Source organism: Oncorhynchus clarkii, chromosome 13 (assembly GCF_045791955.1).
Source record: "Oncorhynchus clarkii lewisi isolate Uvic-CL-2024 chromosome 13, UVic_Ocla_1.0, whole genome shotgun sequence".
Classification (NCBI taxonomy): domain Eukaryota; kingdom Metazoa; phylum Chordata; class Actinopteri; order Salmoniformes; family Salmonidae; genus Oncorhynchus; species Oncorhynchus clarkii.
Genome location: NC_092159.1, coordinates 42,318,882 through 42,335,579, shown reverse-complemented (window position 1 = coordinate 42,335,579; position 16,698 = coordinate 42,318,882). Strand labels below are relative to the sequence as shown.

General features: G+C 47.0%; 2 protein-coding genes across 4 annotated transcripts in view; one reads left to right on the top strand and one right to left on the bottom strand.

The window, feature by feature from the left end:
- The window catches only part of LOC139364746 (inactive rhomboid protein 1), a 46,819-nt gene extending 33,609 nt beyond the window's left edge, over positions 1-13,210 (top strand). The window contains exons 4-18 of one of the 3 annotated variants that reach the window (XM_071101778.1): positions 2,668-2,887; positions 3,130-3,336; positions 4,016-4,141; positions 4,410-4,579; positions 4,820-5,071; positions 5,194-5,305; positions 8,093-8,167; positions 8,347-8,508; positions 8,638-8,738; positions 8,879-8,942; positions 9,044-9,138; positions 9,483-9,558; positions 10,206-10,306; positions 11,602-11,755; positions 12,008-13,210. In XM_071101778.1, the coding sequence (XP_070957879.1) occupies positions 2,668-2,887; positions 3,130-3,336; positions 4,016-4,141; positions 4,410-4,579; positions 4,820-5,071; positions 5,194-5,305; positions 8,093-8,167; positions 8,347-8,508; positions 8,638-8,738; positions 8,879-8,942; positions 9,044-9,138; positions 9,483-9,558; positions 10,206-10,306; positions 11,602-11,755; positions 12,008-12,427 (2,335 nt within the window). In that variant the 3' untranslated portion in view covers positions 12,428-13,210. Of the gene's footprint in view, positions 1-2,667; positions 2,888-3,129; positions 3,337-4,015; positions 4,142-4,409; positions 4,580-4,819; positions 5,072-5,193; positions 5,306-8,092; positions 8,168-8,346; positions 8,739-8,878; positions 8,943-9,043; positions 9,139-9,482; positions 9,559-10,205; positions 10,307-11,601; positions 11,756-12,007 lie in introns of all 3 variants that reach the window. The other 2 variants (XM_071101777.1, XM_071101776.1) reach the window with 2 other exon arrangements.
- Positions 13,211-14,811: 1,601 nt separating this feature from the next.
- On the bottom strand, positions 14,812-16,009 carry LOC139423955 (serotonin N-acetyltransferase-like). The gene is made up of 3 exons (XM_071175614.1): positions 15,844-16,009; positions 15,331-15,485; positions 14,812-15,153 (listed from the first exon to the last, which is right to left on the bottom strand). The coding sequence occupies exons 1-3, from the start codon at positions 16,007-16,009 to the stop codon at positions 14,848-14,850; spliced, it is 627 nt and encodes a 208-aa protein (XP_071031715.1). The 3' UTR covers positions 14,812-14,847.
- Between the last annotated feature and the right edge of the window lie 689 nt (positions 16,010-16,698).

The window sequence follows — 16,698 nt, the reverse complement described above, 5'->3', positions numbered from 1 at the left end:
CTACCCTTACCACCTGGGGGTGGCCAGTCAGGAAGTCCAGGATCCAGTTGCAGAGGGAGGTGTTTAGTCCCAGGGTCCTTAGCTTATTGATGAGCTTTGAGGGCACTATAGTGTTGAAGGCTGAGCTGTAGTCAATGAATAGCATTCTCACATAGGTGTTCCTTTTGTCCAGGTCGAACAGGGCAGTGTGGAGTGCAATAGAGATTGCATCATCTGTGGATCTGGTATGCAAATTGGAGGGGGTAATAGTGTTGATGTGAGTCATGACCAGCCTTTCAAGGTACCTCATGGCTACAGACGTGAGTGCTACGAGTCGGTAGTCATTTAGGCAGGTTACCTTAGTGTTCTTGGGCACAGGGACCATGGTAGTCTGCTTGAAACATGTTGGTATTACAGACTCGGACAGGGAGAGGTTGAAAATATCAGTGAAGACACTTGCCAGTTGGTCAGTGCATGCTCGCAGTACACGTCCTGGTAATCCCTCTGACCTTGCGAATGTTGACCTGTTTAAAGGTCTTACTCACATCGGCTGCGGAGTGCGTGGTCACACAGTCTTCCGGAACAGCTGGTGCTCTCATGCATGTTTCAGTGTTATGTTCCTCGAAGCGAGCATAGAGGTAGTTTAGCTAGTCTGAAAGGCTCCTGTCACTGGGCAGTTCTCGGCTGTGCTTCCCTTTGTAGTCTGTAATGGTTTGCAAGCTCTGCCACATCCGTCAGGGCCGATGTAGTACGATTCGATCTTAGTCCTGTATTGACACTTTGCCGTTTGATGGTTCGTCGGAGGGCATAGCGGGATTTCTTATAAGCTTCCGGGTTAGAGTCCCACTCCTTGAAAACGGCAGCTCAAGCCTTCAGCTCAGTGCTGATGTTGCCTATAATCCATGGCTTCTGGTTGGGGTATGTACGTACAGTCATTGTGGGGACGACGTCATCGATGCACTTATTGATGAAGCCAATGACTGATGTGGTGTACTCTCAATGCCATCGGAGGAATCCAGGAACATTATTCCAGTCTGTGTTAGCAAAACAGTCCTGTAGCTTAGCATCTGCTTCATCTGACCACTTCCTTATTGAGCGAGTAACGGGTACTTCCTGCTTTAATTTTTGCTTGTAAGCAGGAATCAGGGGGATAGAATTATGGTCAGATTTGCCAAATGGAGGGTGAGGGAGAGCTTTGTATGTGTCTCTGTGTGTGGCTAAATGTGGTCCAGACTTATCCCCCCTTTGGTTGCACATCTAACATGCTGATAGAAATTTGGTAGGTCGGATTTAAGTTTCCCTTCATTAATGTCCCCGGCTACAAGGAGCGCCGCCTCTGGGTGAATGTTTTCCTGTTTGCTTATGGCTGAATACAGCTCATTGAGTGCCGTCTTAGTAGCAGCATCAGTCTATGGTGGTATGTGGACAGCTACGAAAAATACAGATGAAAACTCTCTAGGTAGATAGTGTGGTCTACAGCTTATCATGAGATACTCAACCTCAGGCGAGCAAAACCTTGAGACTTCCTTAGATATCGTGCAACAGCTATTATTTATAAAAAGACAGTCTGCTGCCGTCTTACCAGATGCTGCTGTTCTATCCTGCCGATAAAGCGTATAGCCATCCACCTGTATGTTGATAATGTCGTCGTTCAGCCACGACTCCGTGAAGCGTAAGATATTACAGTTTTGAATGTCCTGTTGGTAGTTTAATCTTCCACGTAGGACGACAATTTTATTTTCCAAAGATTGCACGTTTTCTCGTAGAAGTGGGGTTTATTCGGTCGCCTACAAATTATCAGAAGAATCTGGGTCTGTTCCCGGGAGAGCAGTATATCATTCACGTCGGGAGCCCGACTCGTTAAAGGAAAAAAGTCTGTAGCGGCTAAAGTTAGCTGAAGTTTGTAGTGGATGTTTAAAGAGAACTGAACTGTAGATTAGTTTATCCTGGCCCATAGACTACTTTCAGTGCAAGGAACCATGTTGTAAAATAGTTGTAAAACTCCTTTAACGGGGTCAAATTGTAATAGAATAGTCCATTCCAAAAATCTCTTTATTCTAAAGTTAGTCATCTGGAGGAAATGGACAGATTTTCTTCCAGCAACAGAATGCCTCCAGCATGCTTTGAGAGTGGAGAAAGTTCAGTCTTTTACATTGATTCAAATGTTTGACTTTATTACTGTGCTGTAATGCGGCAAAGGCAGGCAAAGTAATACAACATACACCGGACCCATGAGAGAGACGGTGTGTGTGGTGTGTGTGTGTGTGTGTGTGTGTGTGTGGGGGGGGGTGTGTGGGGGTGGGTGGGTGTGTGTGGGTGCGTGTGTGCCTGGACTGGAACATGTCCGGGCTTATTCCCTCTCTCTGGCTGATGGTCTATTACTAGTGCAGTCAAGAACAATTAGTCATTTCTTCTTTTCCTGGGAAGTGTGGCGTTATCGGTCCATTGCATGTTTGCCCATCCAGTCTTCCGAACAGGGCTTTGAGGAGGGACATCTAATAACAGCGCTAAATCTCTCTGGCCATTTACTGATGCACTCTCTGCTAGATAGCTGGAGTTAACAGACTCCCTCTACGAGGGAAGTACTGCGGAACTAGGTGATCAGAGAGAGTTCTGTGGGTAGGGTGGAGTTAATGAGATGAGATGTGTGCTTCCCGCGGACTGAGTGGCTGGTGTTTGTGGTGTCAGGGGCACAGCGGACTGGTTCGGGGTCAGTAAGGACGGCGATGCCACTCAGAAATGGCAGAGGAAGAGTCTGCGCCACTGCAGCATGCGCTATGGTCGTCTGAAGCCCCAGGTGATCCGGCAGATGGACCTGTCCAGTCAGGACAACATCTCTCTGACCAGCACCGAGACGCCCCCGCCCCTCTACGTACCCTCCTCAGCACACGCCTTTGGCATGCAGAAGGTATGATACATCTGTCATCTATATATTTGGGTCATTATACCTATAGTACTTTTGTACTTCAGTGAGGGTTTCATTGTGGATCTTGATAGCATATGTTTGGATGTATCAATATTTGTCTCCTGTGGTACCCACAGTATTTTTTCAATTAGAATCTCGGTAGATTATTCGACCACAATCCAGTTTCACAATATACACTCAGTCCTAGATAGCCCGCTCCTAACCGATGTGTCTGTCATCTTCAGATCGTGGACCCGTTGGCGAGGGGGCGTGCGTTCCGTATGGTGGAGGAGGTGGACGGTTACAGCGTGCCCCAGACCCCCGTCACCCCCGGCGCCGCCTCCCTCTGCTCCTTCACTTCCTCCCGCTCAGGCCTCAACCGGCTGCCGCGGCGACGCAAGAGGGAGTCTGTCGCCAAGATGAGCTTCAGGGCAGCAGCAGCTCTGGTTAAGGTGAGCTTGCTGTGTGACGAGACATTCTATTGAAGGAAGTGGTTTATTAGTTTAGAGACTGTAAGCTGCTAAAGCCCTCTACTGTACTGTACACACAGATCCAAACCATACCCACCCAGTACCACTATGACCAAACTCTTCCCTTAATCGATAAGGTACCCTCGGTGAAACAGCATGGCCTGATCAGTTGTGTGGAATCAGTCAGCCTCCGGCGTTCTAGAACAACACCGAGTTCCATCGGGCGGACACATTTATTTCCTAAAGGAGACATTATCTCTGTGTTGTGTTGTGTCATTCAGTGTTGAGGGAGACCACTATGTGCTGTGTTGTGTCATTCAGTGTTGAGGGAGACCACTATGTGCTGTGTTGCATGTTCAAGAACAGCAGTGCTGTGCTTAGGACTACTGTTATGAAAGAGCTTACCATTTTGGAAGTGCAAGAGTGACGTGGAGGAATGAACGAACATGGCTCCTCAAGCTCTGATATGCCTACTATGCATGTGTTATAATTATGAGGTACTGTCTCCAACATTTTCTAGCATGCAAAAATACACTCAACTCAATGTTAGTGTGTGTGTGTGTGTGTGTGTGTGCCGGTCAGCTCCGTATCGTCCTGCTGTGCTAGGTGACAGCTTATGGTGTGTGTTGTGTTGTCATGTGTGTGTGTGTGTGCGTCTCAGGGGCGCTCCCTGCGGGAAAACGCCACCCTGCGGCGGATGCAGAGACGCAGCTTCACCCCTGCCAGCTTCATGGAGGAGGACGTGGTGGACTTACCTGATGAGCTGGACACATCCTTCTTCGCCAGAGTAAGGACATGTCCTCGTCTACTCTGTAGTTAGAAACTCATCTCAGGCCTCCATCTAAAAGAGAACATACCTGGAGGTCTCTAACAGAGTTGCAGCTTGGGATAGAGTCTAAAGGCCTGTGATTGGCCGACCAGTTAGTGTGTGTTTTCATTAGGACCAGGAGTTCTTCCTAAACCATGTGTGAGCTGACCAGGGAACTCTCCTGTGCCAAGTTCCCACCCACTACTGTTCTCAGACCTGGCCTACCCCCTCCCAATCCCTCCCCCAGGACTGTCTGATGCAGGAGGAGTTGTCCACGTACGCTGACGAGGTGTTTGAGTCTCCGTCGGACGCGGCTGTGATGGATGTGGTGCAGGAGGAGGGCAGTAAGCTGGACGAGACGGAGCTGACCGGCAGCGCTCTGGACAAGAGTGAACTGGAGAGGAGCCATCTCATGCTGTGAGTCAGGCACACTCATCATGACAACAAGTACACCGAAACATCTGAAATTACTACAGTATCTTTGGTTTTCTGTTGCCAATATCCAATACACCAGAGCATCTCAGTGAACCATTCAGTTGTGTTGACACAGTGTTCGGTTTAAAGAGAACCTACACTCTCCCCACGGGTGGTGCTGTGGTGGGTTCCTCTTTAAACTGACTTTACCCCTCCTCCTCTCTGTCTCCCCTCCCCTCCCAGGCCTCTGGAGCGAGGGTGGCGTAAGGCCAAAGAGGGAACCCCAGGACCGCCCAAGGTGCCCTTGCGGCAGGAGGTGGTGAGTGTGAACGGACAGCGACGGGGGCAGCGCATCGTTGTGCCCGTCAAGAAGCTGTTCGCTCGGGAGAAGAGGCCCTACGGGCTGGGCATGGTGGGGAAGCTCACCAACCGCACCTACCGCAAGCGCATCGACAGCTATGTGAAGAGGCAGATAGAGGACATGGATGACCATAGGTAATGGTCTCTAAGACCATGCTGAGGCTCAGCGTGTTTAATACATGAGACCATTGGTGTAGAGTAGAGCACTTCTGTGTTTAAACCGTTGTTTTCTAATATGGACATTGTGTTTCCATCAGGCCTTTCTTTACGTACTGGATCACCGTTGTCCACTTGCTGATCACCATCCTGGCTGTCTGCATCTATGGCATCGCCCCCGTGGGCTTCTCCCAGCACGAGACGGTTGATTCTGTGAGTACCACCTCACTTCCCTGGTCAAATCAAATCAAAGTTTATTGGTTGCGTACACAGTTTAGCAGGTGTTATTGCGGGTGCAGTGAGATGCTTGTGTTACTAGCTCCTAACAGTGCAGTGAAATGCTTGTGTTACTAGCTCCTAACAGTGCAGTGAAATGCTTGTGTTACTAGCTCCTAACTGTGCAGTGAGATGCTTGTGTTACTAGCTCCTAACAGTGCAGTGAGATGCTTGTGTTACTAGCTCCTAACAGTGCAGTGAGATGCTTGTGTTACTAGCTCCTAACAGTGCAGTGAAATGCTTGTGTTACTAGCTCCTAACAGTGCAGTGAGATGCTTGTGTTACTAGCTCCTAACAGTGCAGTGAAATGCTTGTGTTACTAGCTCCTAACAGTGCAGTGAGATGCTTGTGTTACTAGCTCCTAACAGTGCAGTGAAATGCTTGTGTTACTAGCTCCTAACTGTGCAGTGAAATGCTTGTGTTACTAGCTCCTAACAGTGCAGTGAGATGCTTGTGTTACTAGCTCCTAACAGTGCAGTGAAATGCTTGTGTTACTAGCTCCTAACTGTGCAGTGAAATGCTTGTGTTACTAGCGCCTAACAGTGCAGTGAGATGCTTGTGTTACTAGCTCCTAACAGTGCAGTGAAATGCTTGTGTTACTAGCTCCTAACTGTGCAGTGAAATGCTTGTGTTACTAGCTCCTAACAGTGCAGTGAAATGCTTGTGTTACTAGCGCCTAACAGTGCAGTGAGATGCTTGTGTTACTAGCTCCTAACAGTGCAGTGAGATGCTTGTGTTACTAGCTCCTAACAGTGCAGTGAGATGCTTGTGTTACTAGCTCCTAACAGTGCAGTGAGATGCTTGTGTTACTAGCTCCTAACAGTGCAGTGAAATGCTTTTGTTACTAGCTCCTAACTGTGCAGTGAATTGCTTGTGTTACTAGCTCCTAACAGTGCAGTGAGATGCTTGTGTTACTAGCTCCTAACAGTGCAGTGAGATGCTTGTGTTACTAGCTCCTAACAGTGCAGTGAGATGCTTGTGTTACTAGCTCCTAACAGTGCAGTGAGATGCTTGTGTTACTAGCTCCTAACAGTGCAGTGAAATGCTTGTGTTACTAGCTCCTAACAGTGCAGTGAAATGCTTGTGTTACTAGCTCCTAACAGTGCAGTGAAATGCTTGTGTTACTAGCTCCTAACAGTGCAGTGAGATGCTTGTGTTACTAGCTCCTAACTGTGCAGTGAAATGCTTGTGTTACTAGCTCCTAACAGTGCAGTGAGATGCTTGTGTTACTAGCTCCTAACAGTGCAGTGAAATGCTTGTGTTACTAGCTCCTAACTGTGCAGTGAAATGCTTGTGTTACTAGCTCCTAACAGTGCAGTGAAATGCTTGTGTTTTCTAGCGCCTAACAGTGCAGTGAGATGCTTGTGTTACTAGCTCCTAACAGTGCAGTAAGATGCTTGTGTTACTAGCTCCTAACAGTGCAGTGAGATGCTTGTGTTACTAGCTCCTAACAGTGCAGTGAGATGCTTGTGTTACTAGCTCCTAACAGTGCAGTGAAATGCTTGTGTTACTAGCTCCTAACTGTGCAGTGAAATGCTTGTGTTACTAGCTCCTAACAGTGCAGTGAGATGCTTGTGTTACTAGCTCCTAACAGTGCAGTGAGATGCTTGTGTTACTAGCTCCTAACAGTGCAGTGAGATGCTTGTGTTACTAGCTCCTAACTGTGCAGTGAAATGCTTGTGTTACTAGCTCCTAACAGTGCAGTGAAATGCTTGTGTTACTAGCTCCTAACAGTGCAGTGAAATGCTTGTGTTACTAGCTCCTAACTGTGCAGTGAAATGCTTGTGTTACTAGCTCCTAACAGTGCAGTGAAATGCTTGTGTTACTAGCGCCTAACAGTGCAGTGAGATGCTTGTGTTACTAGCTCCTAACAGTGCAGTGAGATGCTTGTGTTACTAGCTCCTAACAGTGCAGTGAGATGCTTGTGTTACTAGCTCCTAACAGTGCAGTGAAATGCTTGTGTTACTAGCTCCTAACAGTGCAGTGAGATGCTTGTGTTACTAGCTCCTAACAGTGCAGTGAAATGCTTGTGTTACTAGCTCCTAACAGTGCAGTGAGATGCTTGTGTTACTAGCTCCTAACAGTGCAGTGAAATGCTTGTGTTACTAGCTCCTAACAGTGCAGTGAAATGCTTGTGTTACTAGCTCCTAACAGTGCAGTGAGATGCTTGTGTTACTAGCTCCTAACAGTGCAGTGAAATGCTTGTGTTACTAGCTCCTAACAGTGCAGTGAAATGCTTGTGTTACTAGCTCCTAACAGTGCAGTGAGATGCTTGTGTTACTAGCTCCTAACAGTGCAGTGAAATGCTTGTGTTACTAGCTCCTAACAGTGCAGTGAAATGCTTGTGTTACTAGCTCCTAACAGTGCAGTGAGATGCTTGTGTTACTAGCTCCTAACAGTGCAGTGAAATGCTTGTGTTACTAGCTCCTAACAGTGCAGTGAAATGCTTGTGTTACTAGCTCCTAACAGTGCAGTGAGATGCTTGTGTTACTAGCTCCTAACAGTGCAGTGAAATGCTTGTGTTACTAGCTCCTAACTGTGCAGTGAAATGCTTGTGTTACTAGCTCCTAACCGTGCAGTAAAATTTCAATCAAATAATCCTAAACTAAAATCAAGAAACGTCTGAACGAATCATTACAGCTTTACAATGGCCTTACAGTCGTTATGACCTTCTATTTCATCCTTACAGGATCAACTTGAAATGTGAAATGTTTCCCTCCACAGGTTCTAAGAAACAAAGGTGTATATGAAAATGTCAAGTTTGTACAACAAGAGAACTTCTGGGTCGGGCCCAGTTCAGTAAGCACATTCACATTGTTCCCCTTTTTTCATTCAAACATTCTGTCGCATGACCAGATATGTCCTATCCTTTCAGTTTGGAAGGTACTTATGTGAGCGCTTTAACTAGGCCTCATAAAGGGATGGTGTTCTATGTGTCTATTCCTCACTGTCTGCATGCCATCTGTCTCCCTCGTTAGGAGGCTCTGATCCACCTGGGGGCCAAGTACTCTCCCTGCATGCGTCAGGACCAGCAGGTGCACGACCTGATCCGGGACAAGAGAGACATAGAGAGAGACTCTGCCTGCTGTGTGCGCAACGACCGCTCCGGCTGTCTACAGACCTCAGAGGAGGAGTGTTCGGTGAGTCGTGAGTCCCTGAGCCGACCTATTCTCTCTCGCTCTCTCTCTCTCACTCTTTTGTACTCTACCTCCACGAAAGAGCTATTCAGGGGTCAATATTTTTTCCTTTCGATCTTTGTTTTGCCTCAGAGTACTCTGGCCGTGTGGGTGAAGTGGCCGGGGCATCCCAGCACCCCTCAGCTGGAGGGCAGAGACAGGCAGTACGGCTCAGTGTGCCATCAGGACCCCCGGTGAGAGAACCACTCTGACATTCAGCAGTACGCCGTCACACCCCTCATGCTACTGTAGTTACACTGTGTGCTTATTGGGACCACTGACTGAACTGTGTATCCATACTAATATTTAATCAATATTTTTCACCCCACAACAGGATTTGTCTCGAGCCAGCATCGGTGGCACCGCATGAATGGCCTGACGACATCACCATGTGGCCAGTGAGTATTGTGTAACCCCGTTGGTCATGATGAGAGGGTGAGCGGTCAGAGGACCTGTCAATCAGTCAGTGTCTCCTTGTTTCCTCTTGCTGTGTTTTTAGGTTTGCACCAGGTACAACACAGGGAACCACACCAACCTGCCTCACATAGACTGCACCATCACAGGCCGGCCCTGCTGCATCGGCACAAAAGGGAGGTGAGGAGAGCCTACATACAAAACCAAACATGCAAACATTCACGCCAGACACCACACACACATTCCTGGGAGTCTATTTACTATAGACACTGTGGTGTTGATTTGCCTGTGTCTGTGGTACATGTAGATGGATGCTTAAACAAGGCAGGGGGCTGCATCTCAATAATCTACATGGACTTCCTCTCCCCTCTTGCCTTCATCTGCACTGATCTGGTAAAGCAGCAATATGTAAGCAGTGTAGTGGTCACCGTGTGTCTTGTTCATGACCTATCAGTGCACACGAAGGGGAGGAGTCAAGGGAGTGTGTGGCCACGAGGTCATGCTGTGGTTCTCCCGTTCCTCAGGTGTGAGATCACGTCCAGGGAGTATTGTGACTTCATGAAGGGCTACTTCCACGAGGAGGCTACTCTCTGCTCCCAAGTAAGTAAGCATCTCTCTACTCAATGAATATCGGACTATTACGTTGCGTTAGGATATTGCCAAGTCATCTTCAGTGGCTAGTTAGTATGATGGATACGATAACCCGAGTCCTACAAAAGACATAACCCGGACCATAACCCCGGCCCCGTTCCGACTAGGTTAATGAGACAGGCTGAGTCGGAGGCAGCCGTTGAGGAGCAGAGGAAGATCTAAGCTGTGAGAGTGGATAGTGTTTAATCACCATACAGGGTGCCACACAATACCCTACTGAGTAGGCAAACTGTCCTCACTATAATCCCCTCTGCTCTGAGCTACAGAATATCCAGGGCACAAGTAAATATATTCACACAGAAGGCTCTTCATTATAAATAGGATGTATTCATTCCACAATATGTGTCAAATGAAAATCCATCCTCTACTACTAGGACTTGCAGTGACATGTTTGTCTTAGAACAGCATGGCAGTAAAATAAGTTATTGTAAATCCGGTGGGTATCTGTATGCTGTTGTGTGTGCGGTTTCGCGTGTGTGAATGTGTGTGTGTGTGTGTGTGTGTGTGTGTGTGTGTGTGTGTGTGTGTGAGTGTGCCAACAGAGACAAAGAGAGAGATGGTGTCCTGTAGGTGATGTATTCTACCTCCTCCACCAGGTTCACTGCATGGATGATGTGTGTGGCCTGCTGCCTTTCCTCAACCCAGAGATCCCAGACCAGTTCTACAGACTGTGGCTCTCTCTCTTCCTGCACGCTGGGTAAGTGGCTGCCTGCCTCCGCCATTTCATCACAAATCCTCTGTCCATCTTAGCAGCATTTAATACATTCGACCGGGACTGTACTGTTAGACATCCCTGGAGCAGCTGTATTAAAATGAGGCAGAAGGGTGTCCTACGATTCATTCCATTGGGTGACCAATTATGTGTCCTCTCACTGATTCATTATGTGTCATGTACACTTTCTCCAATAACTCCTTCTTCAAGCGCCTCATTAATGTCTTTGACTTCTTCAGTCAGAATGTCAGTGGTCCCACAGCGCAGATGTCATGAGCCTATATTAGTAGAAGGAGCTGAGTGTGTACACTAACGTGCCACTCGGAGGGAGCAGAGTAGCAGTCCTCCATCTCTCTGCTGCCTCTTATCTGTCTCCTCTGCTCTCCTCTCTCACCTCTCTCTCCTCTCTTTCCTCTCTCTCCTCTCTCTCCTCTGCTCTCCTCTGCTCTCCTCTCTCTCCTCTCTCCTCTGTCTCCTCTCTCTCTCCTCTCTCTCCTCTCTTTCCTCTCTCCGCTCTCTCCTCTCGCTCCTCTGCTCTCCTCTCTCTCCTCTGCTCTCCTCTGCTCTCCTCTGCTCTCCTCTCTCTCCTCTCTCTCCTCTGCTCTCCTCTCTCTCCTCTGCTCTCCTCTGCTCTCCTCTCTCTCCTCTGTCTCCTCTCTCTCTCCTCTCTCTCCTCTCTTTCCTCTCTCTCCTCTCTCTCCTCTGCTCTCCTCTCTCTCCTCTGCTCTCATCTGCTCTCCTCTGTCTCCTCTCTCTCCTCTGTCTCCTCTCTCTCTCCTCTCTCTCCTCTCTCCCCAGGGTAATTATAAAGGAAATGTCCTCTCTGCAGGCAGTAGCCCTCATTAGGCTTGAGGAGATAGACAGACAGCAGAGACATATTGATGCTGGATAAACTAGAGATCCCTGGTTGGCTGGCTGTGGAGGTGTCTTCTCACAGCAGCCGGATTAGCTGGATCCCTTCATCACATGCAGAGGACATACTCTTACATTCACACGCATACACCCTGTAGGATCCTTCACTGCATGGTGTAACGTGTCTTTCTGTCCCCCTGTAGGATCCTTCGCATCATGGTGTAATGTGTCTTTCTGTCCCCCTGTAGGATCCTTCACTGCATGGTGTAACGTGTCTTTCTGTCCCCCTGTAGGATCCTTCACATCATGGTGTAATGTGTCTTTCTGTCCCCCTGTAGGATCCTTCACATCATGGTGTAATGTGTCTTTCTGTCCCCCTGTAGGATCCTTCACTGCATGGTGTAACGTGTCTTTCTGTCCCCCTGTAGGATCCTTCACTGCATGGTGTCAGTGTGCTTCCAGATGACCATCCTGAGAGACCTGGAGAAGCTGGCAGGCTGGCTGAGGATCTCCATCGTATACATCCTGTCTGGCATCACCGGCAACCTAGCCAGCGCCATCTTCCTGCCCTACAGAGCAGAGGTCTCCCCCATAGCACACACTAACACACACACCTCAATATGTAGGCTTCAATTTGGACAGCTCAGAACACATGACTGGTAATAGTGTCAGATGAGACAGACTAGATGTATGGTTCAGACTCGGGGTGGATATTTCATTGTTTTGTGCAGCTCATAGAATGTGTCTAATAGAATGTGTCTAGGTGCTGAGTATTTCTATGTTGACCTTTTCCACTGACTGACCGGTCCCTCTCTCTCCCCCTCCCTCTGTCAGGTGGGTCCGGCAGGCTCCCAGTTTGGCATCCTGGCCTGCCTGTTTGTGGAGCTGTTCCAGAGCTGGCAGATCCTGGCCCAGCCGTGGCGGGCCTTCATCAAGCTGCTGTGTGTGGTGCTCTTCCTCTTCGCCTTCGGCCTGCTGCCCTGGATCGACAACTTTGCCCACATCTTTGGCTTCATCTCTGGCTTCTTCTTGTCCTTCGCCTTCCTGCCCTACATCAGCTTCGGACGCATGGACATGTACCGCAAGCGCCTGCAGATCATCGTCTTCCTGGTGGTGTTCTTGGGGCTGTTCGCCGGCCTCGTGGTGCTTTTCTATGTGTACCCCATCAAGTGTGACTGGTGTGAACTGCTCACCTGCATCCCCTTCACAGACAAGTTCTGTGAGAAGTACGACCTCAACGCCCACCTCCACTGAGGAGTGGGAAGGTAGCGCCAGAGGAGGGGCGTCAGGTCAAGAGGCATCGATTGGAAGGTGTTATCAACCAATCCTTGTCTCTGTTCTGCCCTATAGTGTGGCTAAAGAGGAGGGGGGGGGGGGGGGGTCCTGTGCAGAGCTCCCTCTCCTCTGGCTCTGTGAACTGAACTCTGATGACAATATGCTTGTGTTTTTTACTCGGGCTGTCTGTATGAATAAGTAGGAATGCCACTGCACTCGTCATGAGGACTTGCATTAATCACATTCTTTTCACCGCCCCCCCCCCCCCCACACACCATTTTCTCTCCTCCACTGACCAATGAGAGAAGGGTATGGTCTATCCCCTTATCTAAGCCCTTCTCACATTTATCTCTCTCTTCACGTATAAGGCAGGGTTTGGAGGAGTCATCACTGGTACAATAGACAGAAGGAAATATTTCTGTATGTTTTTCAATTTGTTATTTTTTAAATTTTTATTTTTGTGTTTTTAACACTCACAATCCAGGAGTAGGTTTTTGTAATTATTCAGGCAACCTCTCAAAACAACCAGGGACAAACAAATCAGACATTAATACCTTTGGTGCCTTGCTGATAAATGTACCAACTACTGCCATATTTTTGTTACAATACGTTGAGCACTCGAATGCTATCCTTTTATTGGTTTGTTGCTTCTTAAGAAGTAATGATGGATTGAAACAAGGTAGTGTTTTAGCTACCTATCTACTCATATGTAACGGAATACAACAGTAAAGAAAACGAGAAAAGAAATCCGTCAGTGAAGTCTGTCTGATTTTCTGTGGTGATTGATGCTGCCCTTTACTTTCAGACATGAACATTAGTTTCCGTTCGCTAACAATCAGCTTTGTTGAAGGCACCACTGTTTTCCTGATGTATGTCAATGTTAAAGGGAGTATGAGGAGCTATAAAATCAGTGGCATCGTTTCCCTTTATTGCCTTAGTACATCATAGTGTTAATACGAAAAGATGAGCAACAGCCAAAGAGTTCAACACACCAGAGGACTAATAGGGTTTAGAAAAATAAAATGGTATTTACATCACACTCAGAGAACTCAATAATAGTAGTATCTCAGTAACAGTATCTCAATAACAATAGTAGAGTTAGTATCTCAATAACAATAGTAGTATTAGTAGTATTAATAGTACAGTAGTATTAGTAGTATTAACAGTAGTATTAGTAGTAATACAAACCTCAAACAAGAATAGTACTACAAAGTACGATTTGTGGCAAGGAACATTTAATTTAAATACTCTCAAAATGAAGCATAATTACAATGAAGAATGTTGTGACTGCAAAATTCGAACTTTGATAATTCAATGACGTATACACAAAGTATGCAGAAACTCGACATTGCATCTCAAACATATTCTGATTCTGTCTTCTATCACTAACAATTTGTTTTTCTTTCTGTTGCTGTTTTCTAAGAAAACCCATCCTTGTCCCCTTCATGCGATGGTGCTTGTCCCCTCTCTATGTTGCAGGGGGTCGGGATGCTGTGAGGCACTGAAAGATGGTGTCTCGGAGCCTGCTGGTGCTGCAGCTGAGATTGATGGGGCAGTGCCTACTCTCATGGAGCACCTGTGGTTGCAACCTGGTCTCAGAGCATTTCATATGATTCTGTATGTAAATCTGAGATAATCCATTTAGTATGATATGTTACGTTTGGTATGGTATGTGTTGATTGGTAGATGTCCATCACCCATTTCGTATGATATTACGAATTACAATTCATATTATATGTTCAGAATTTGCAAAACATATAATATATTAGGATTTTACAAAACGTGTAATATGTTGCGAATTCTAGCTAGGTGGCTAATGTTAGCTAGCTCGCTAACATTATCTAGGTTAGGGGTTAGAGTTAAGTTTATGAGTTAAGTTATAGTGTTAAGGTTAGGATTAGGTTTAGGGGAAGATTAGCTAAAAGCTTCAAGGTTAGAGTTACGTGAAAGGTTAGCTAAACGTGAAGGGTTTGTTTAAAGGGTTAAGGTTAGGCTTAGGGGAAGTTTTGGATAGCATGCTAAATAGTTGCAAAGTAGCTAAAAAGTAGTAAGTCGTTGAAAAGTTGCTAAAGTTGTCCGTGAGGAGATTTGAACTCGCAACCTTTGCTAGATGTTCGTGTTATACGCCCACTCATCCTGACCAACCACCCTCCTTAAGTAACCATCTGTCTTATGTAACCACACCAAATGTAACCTATCATACTAAATGGAGTGTCTCGAATTTACGTACAGAATATTATGAAATGCTCTGAGACCAGGTTGATGCGTGGATCTGTCTGTCTGCTGTAGTGTGGTCTGGACGGTCAACTGTGATGACCAGAGTCTATGTTTACATGGTGGATGAGTTCCAGTGCTGGGGTTGATGTGATTATGAGTGGGGTGGTGACGGCCGGCAGTGACTAGCAGCCGCTGTTCCGCCGTGCGTAGGCCGCTCCGCCGATATGGTACTCCATCTCCTGGAAGGTGAGGTTGGGCACGGTGATGGCAGAAGGCCCCTTTTCCTTGAAACCTGCCTTATGGTAGAAGGGCACCAGGAACTCCTCACAGACCAGCAGGGCCCTCCGGAGGCCTGGCACACATCGCAGGTACTGCAGGTAGCGCCACAGCAGGATGGAACCTTTACCCTGCTGGCGAGCGTGGCGGTGTACAGACAGTACATGGATGTGCACTGCCGAGGTTTCTGGGATATGCTGGGTCATGGCCTCCTGGGGTAGGGAAAGGCAAAGGTAGGGTTAATGACCCGGTATGATCAGAATAAAAACATGTATTTTATTGATGGTTACCTTTCAGATTATGAAAAAAATATATCTGTTTTTTTGGGGGCAAAACATTTCCAAATATGCAATGGAGGTAGCTACTGTAAATTGTGGTGTCTGTCTCACCTGCTCCAGTCTCTCTTTGCCCCAGCCTGAGCCGATGATGAACGCCACCAACTGGCCCTCTTCAAACCAGCCCAAGGAGAGCTCCGGACACTGACTTAGGAAGTTCAGCACCTCGTCAAGAGTGAGTGGACACTCACCAGACACAGAGACGAATGCTGGTGGGAGAAAAGACGAGACACACGGTCAGTCAGTGAGCAGATGAAGCATCTTGGAAGATTAGCAAACAAACCAGGGATTACAGGCTGCTTGTTCTCTTATCACAGTTTATTGATGTCATTCACAATCCATTTTTTTGGGACAAAAATCTGTGATAAACACACATTTGGTGGTATTATGGCATTGTTTAGTTTCCTGAGCTATTTATATAGTGGAGACTGACAGCTATTGTCATTATGTGTTAGAAATGATAAGATAAATGTGCATTTTGTTAAGACCCAAAAGCCTCTCTAGTCCAACAAATCCTATACAATCAACATTTTCTGAGTAACCAGTAGAATCTGGAGATATTCTTACCTTCTCTCTCGATCTCGAACACGCTGATGGCGTCCTGTGGGGTCAGGTTCCTGAACTCGCTGGCGGGGAGCGTGTGGCGTCTCTGGGTTCGCGGAATGACCCCACCAACCGGGGTCCTGGTGTAGAAGGGCTTGAGGAATGGAGAGCGGCTGACCTGATGTGTCATGATGGTCAGTTACTGGGCTGGTGAATAATAACGATGAAACAGTCTCTGTACTGTCTTTACAAGTATAGCAGCTCTGTCTTTACAAGTATAGCAGCTCTCTTTCCAGTCTTCTGTTGTAGAGACTACTGTAGATATTTTCTTGGTTAGATGTTGGTTTCCTCTTGACCGTTTTTTTGTTCCAGAGTGGTTTGATGATGATAATAGTCTTTGAATCCAACACTAAAAACACATCTGAGGTTATCTTGCTCTGTGCTTTCTATCTGCCTGTCTGTCTCTGTCAACTGACTAGTCTTTCTCCTCACCAGTAGAATAGTACCTGTCCTTATGTCTCAACACCTCCACTGCAAGCGCTTACCCTCCCTGATCTCCTTCTCTTGCTATCTCTCTCTTATTGGCCCATCCCCTGATTTGTCAAAGTGGTCCTTCCAAAGAGGGGATGTCTGGGCACGTGAGGTGGACAATTCACCAAATCTGGTGACAAGCATGTTTATGCATAGCAGTGTCTGGGTTAAAGGAAACCATTGTACTCTGTGATATCCATTATGTTAGTGATTGATTGATTAATTCTCTTCACTGTTCATTTTGTTCAGGGTTTTCTTAGAAAACTCAATTGAAGGCCAGTTTTTAATATATTGTCCCTTTCATTGCACTGTTATTAAATCCATTCACAAAGAAATCCATCAAGTTCA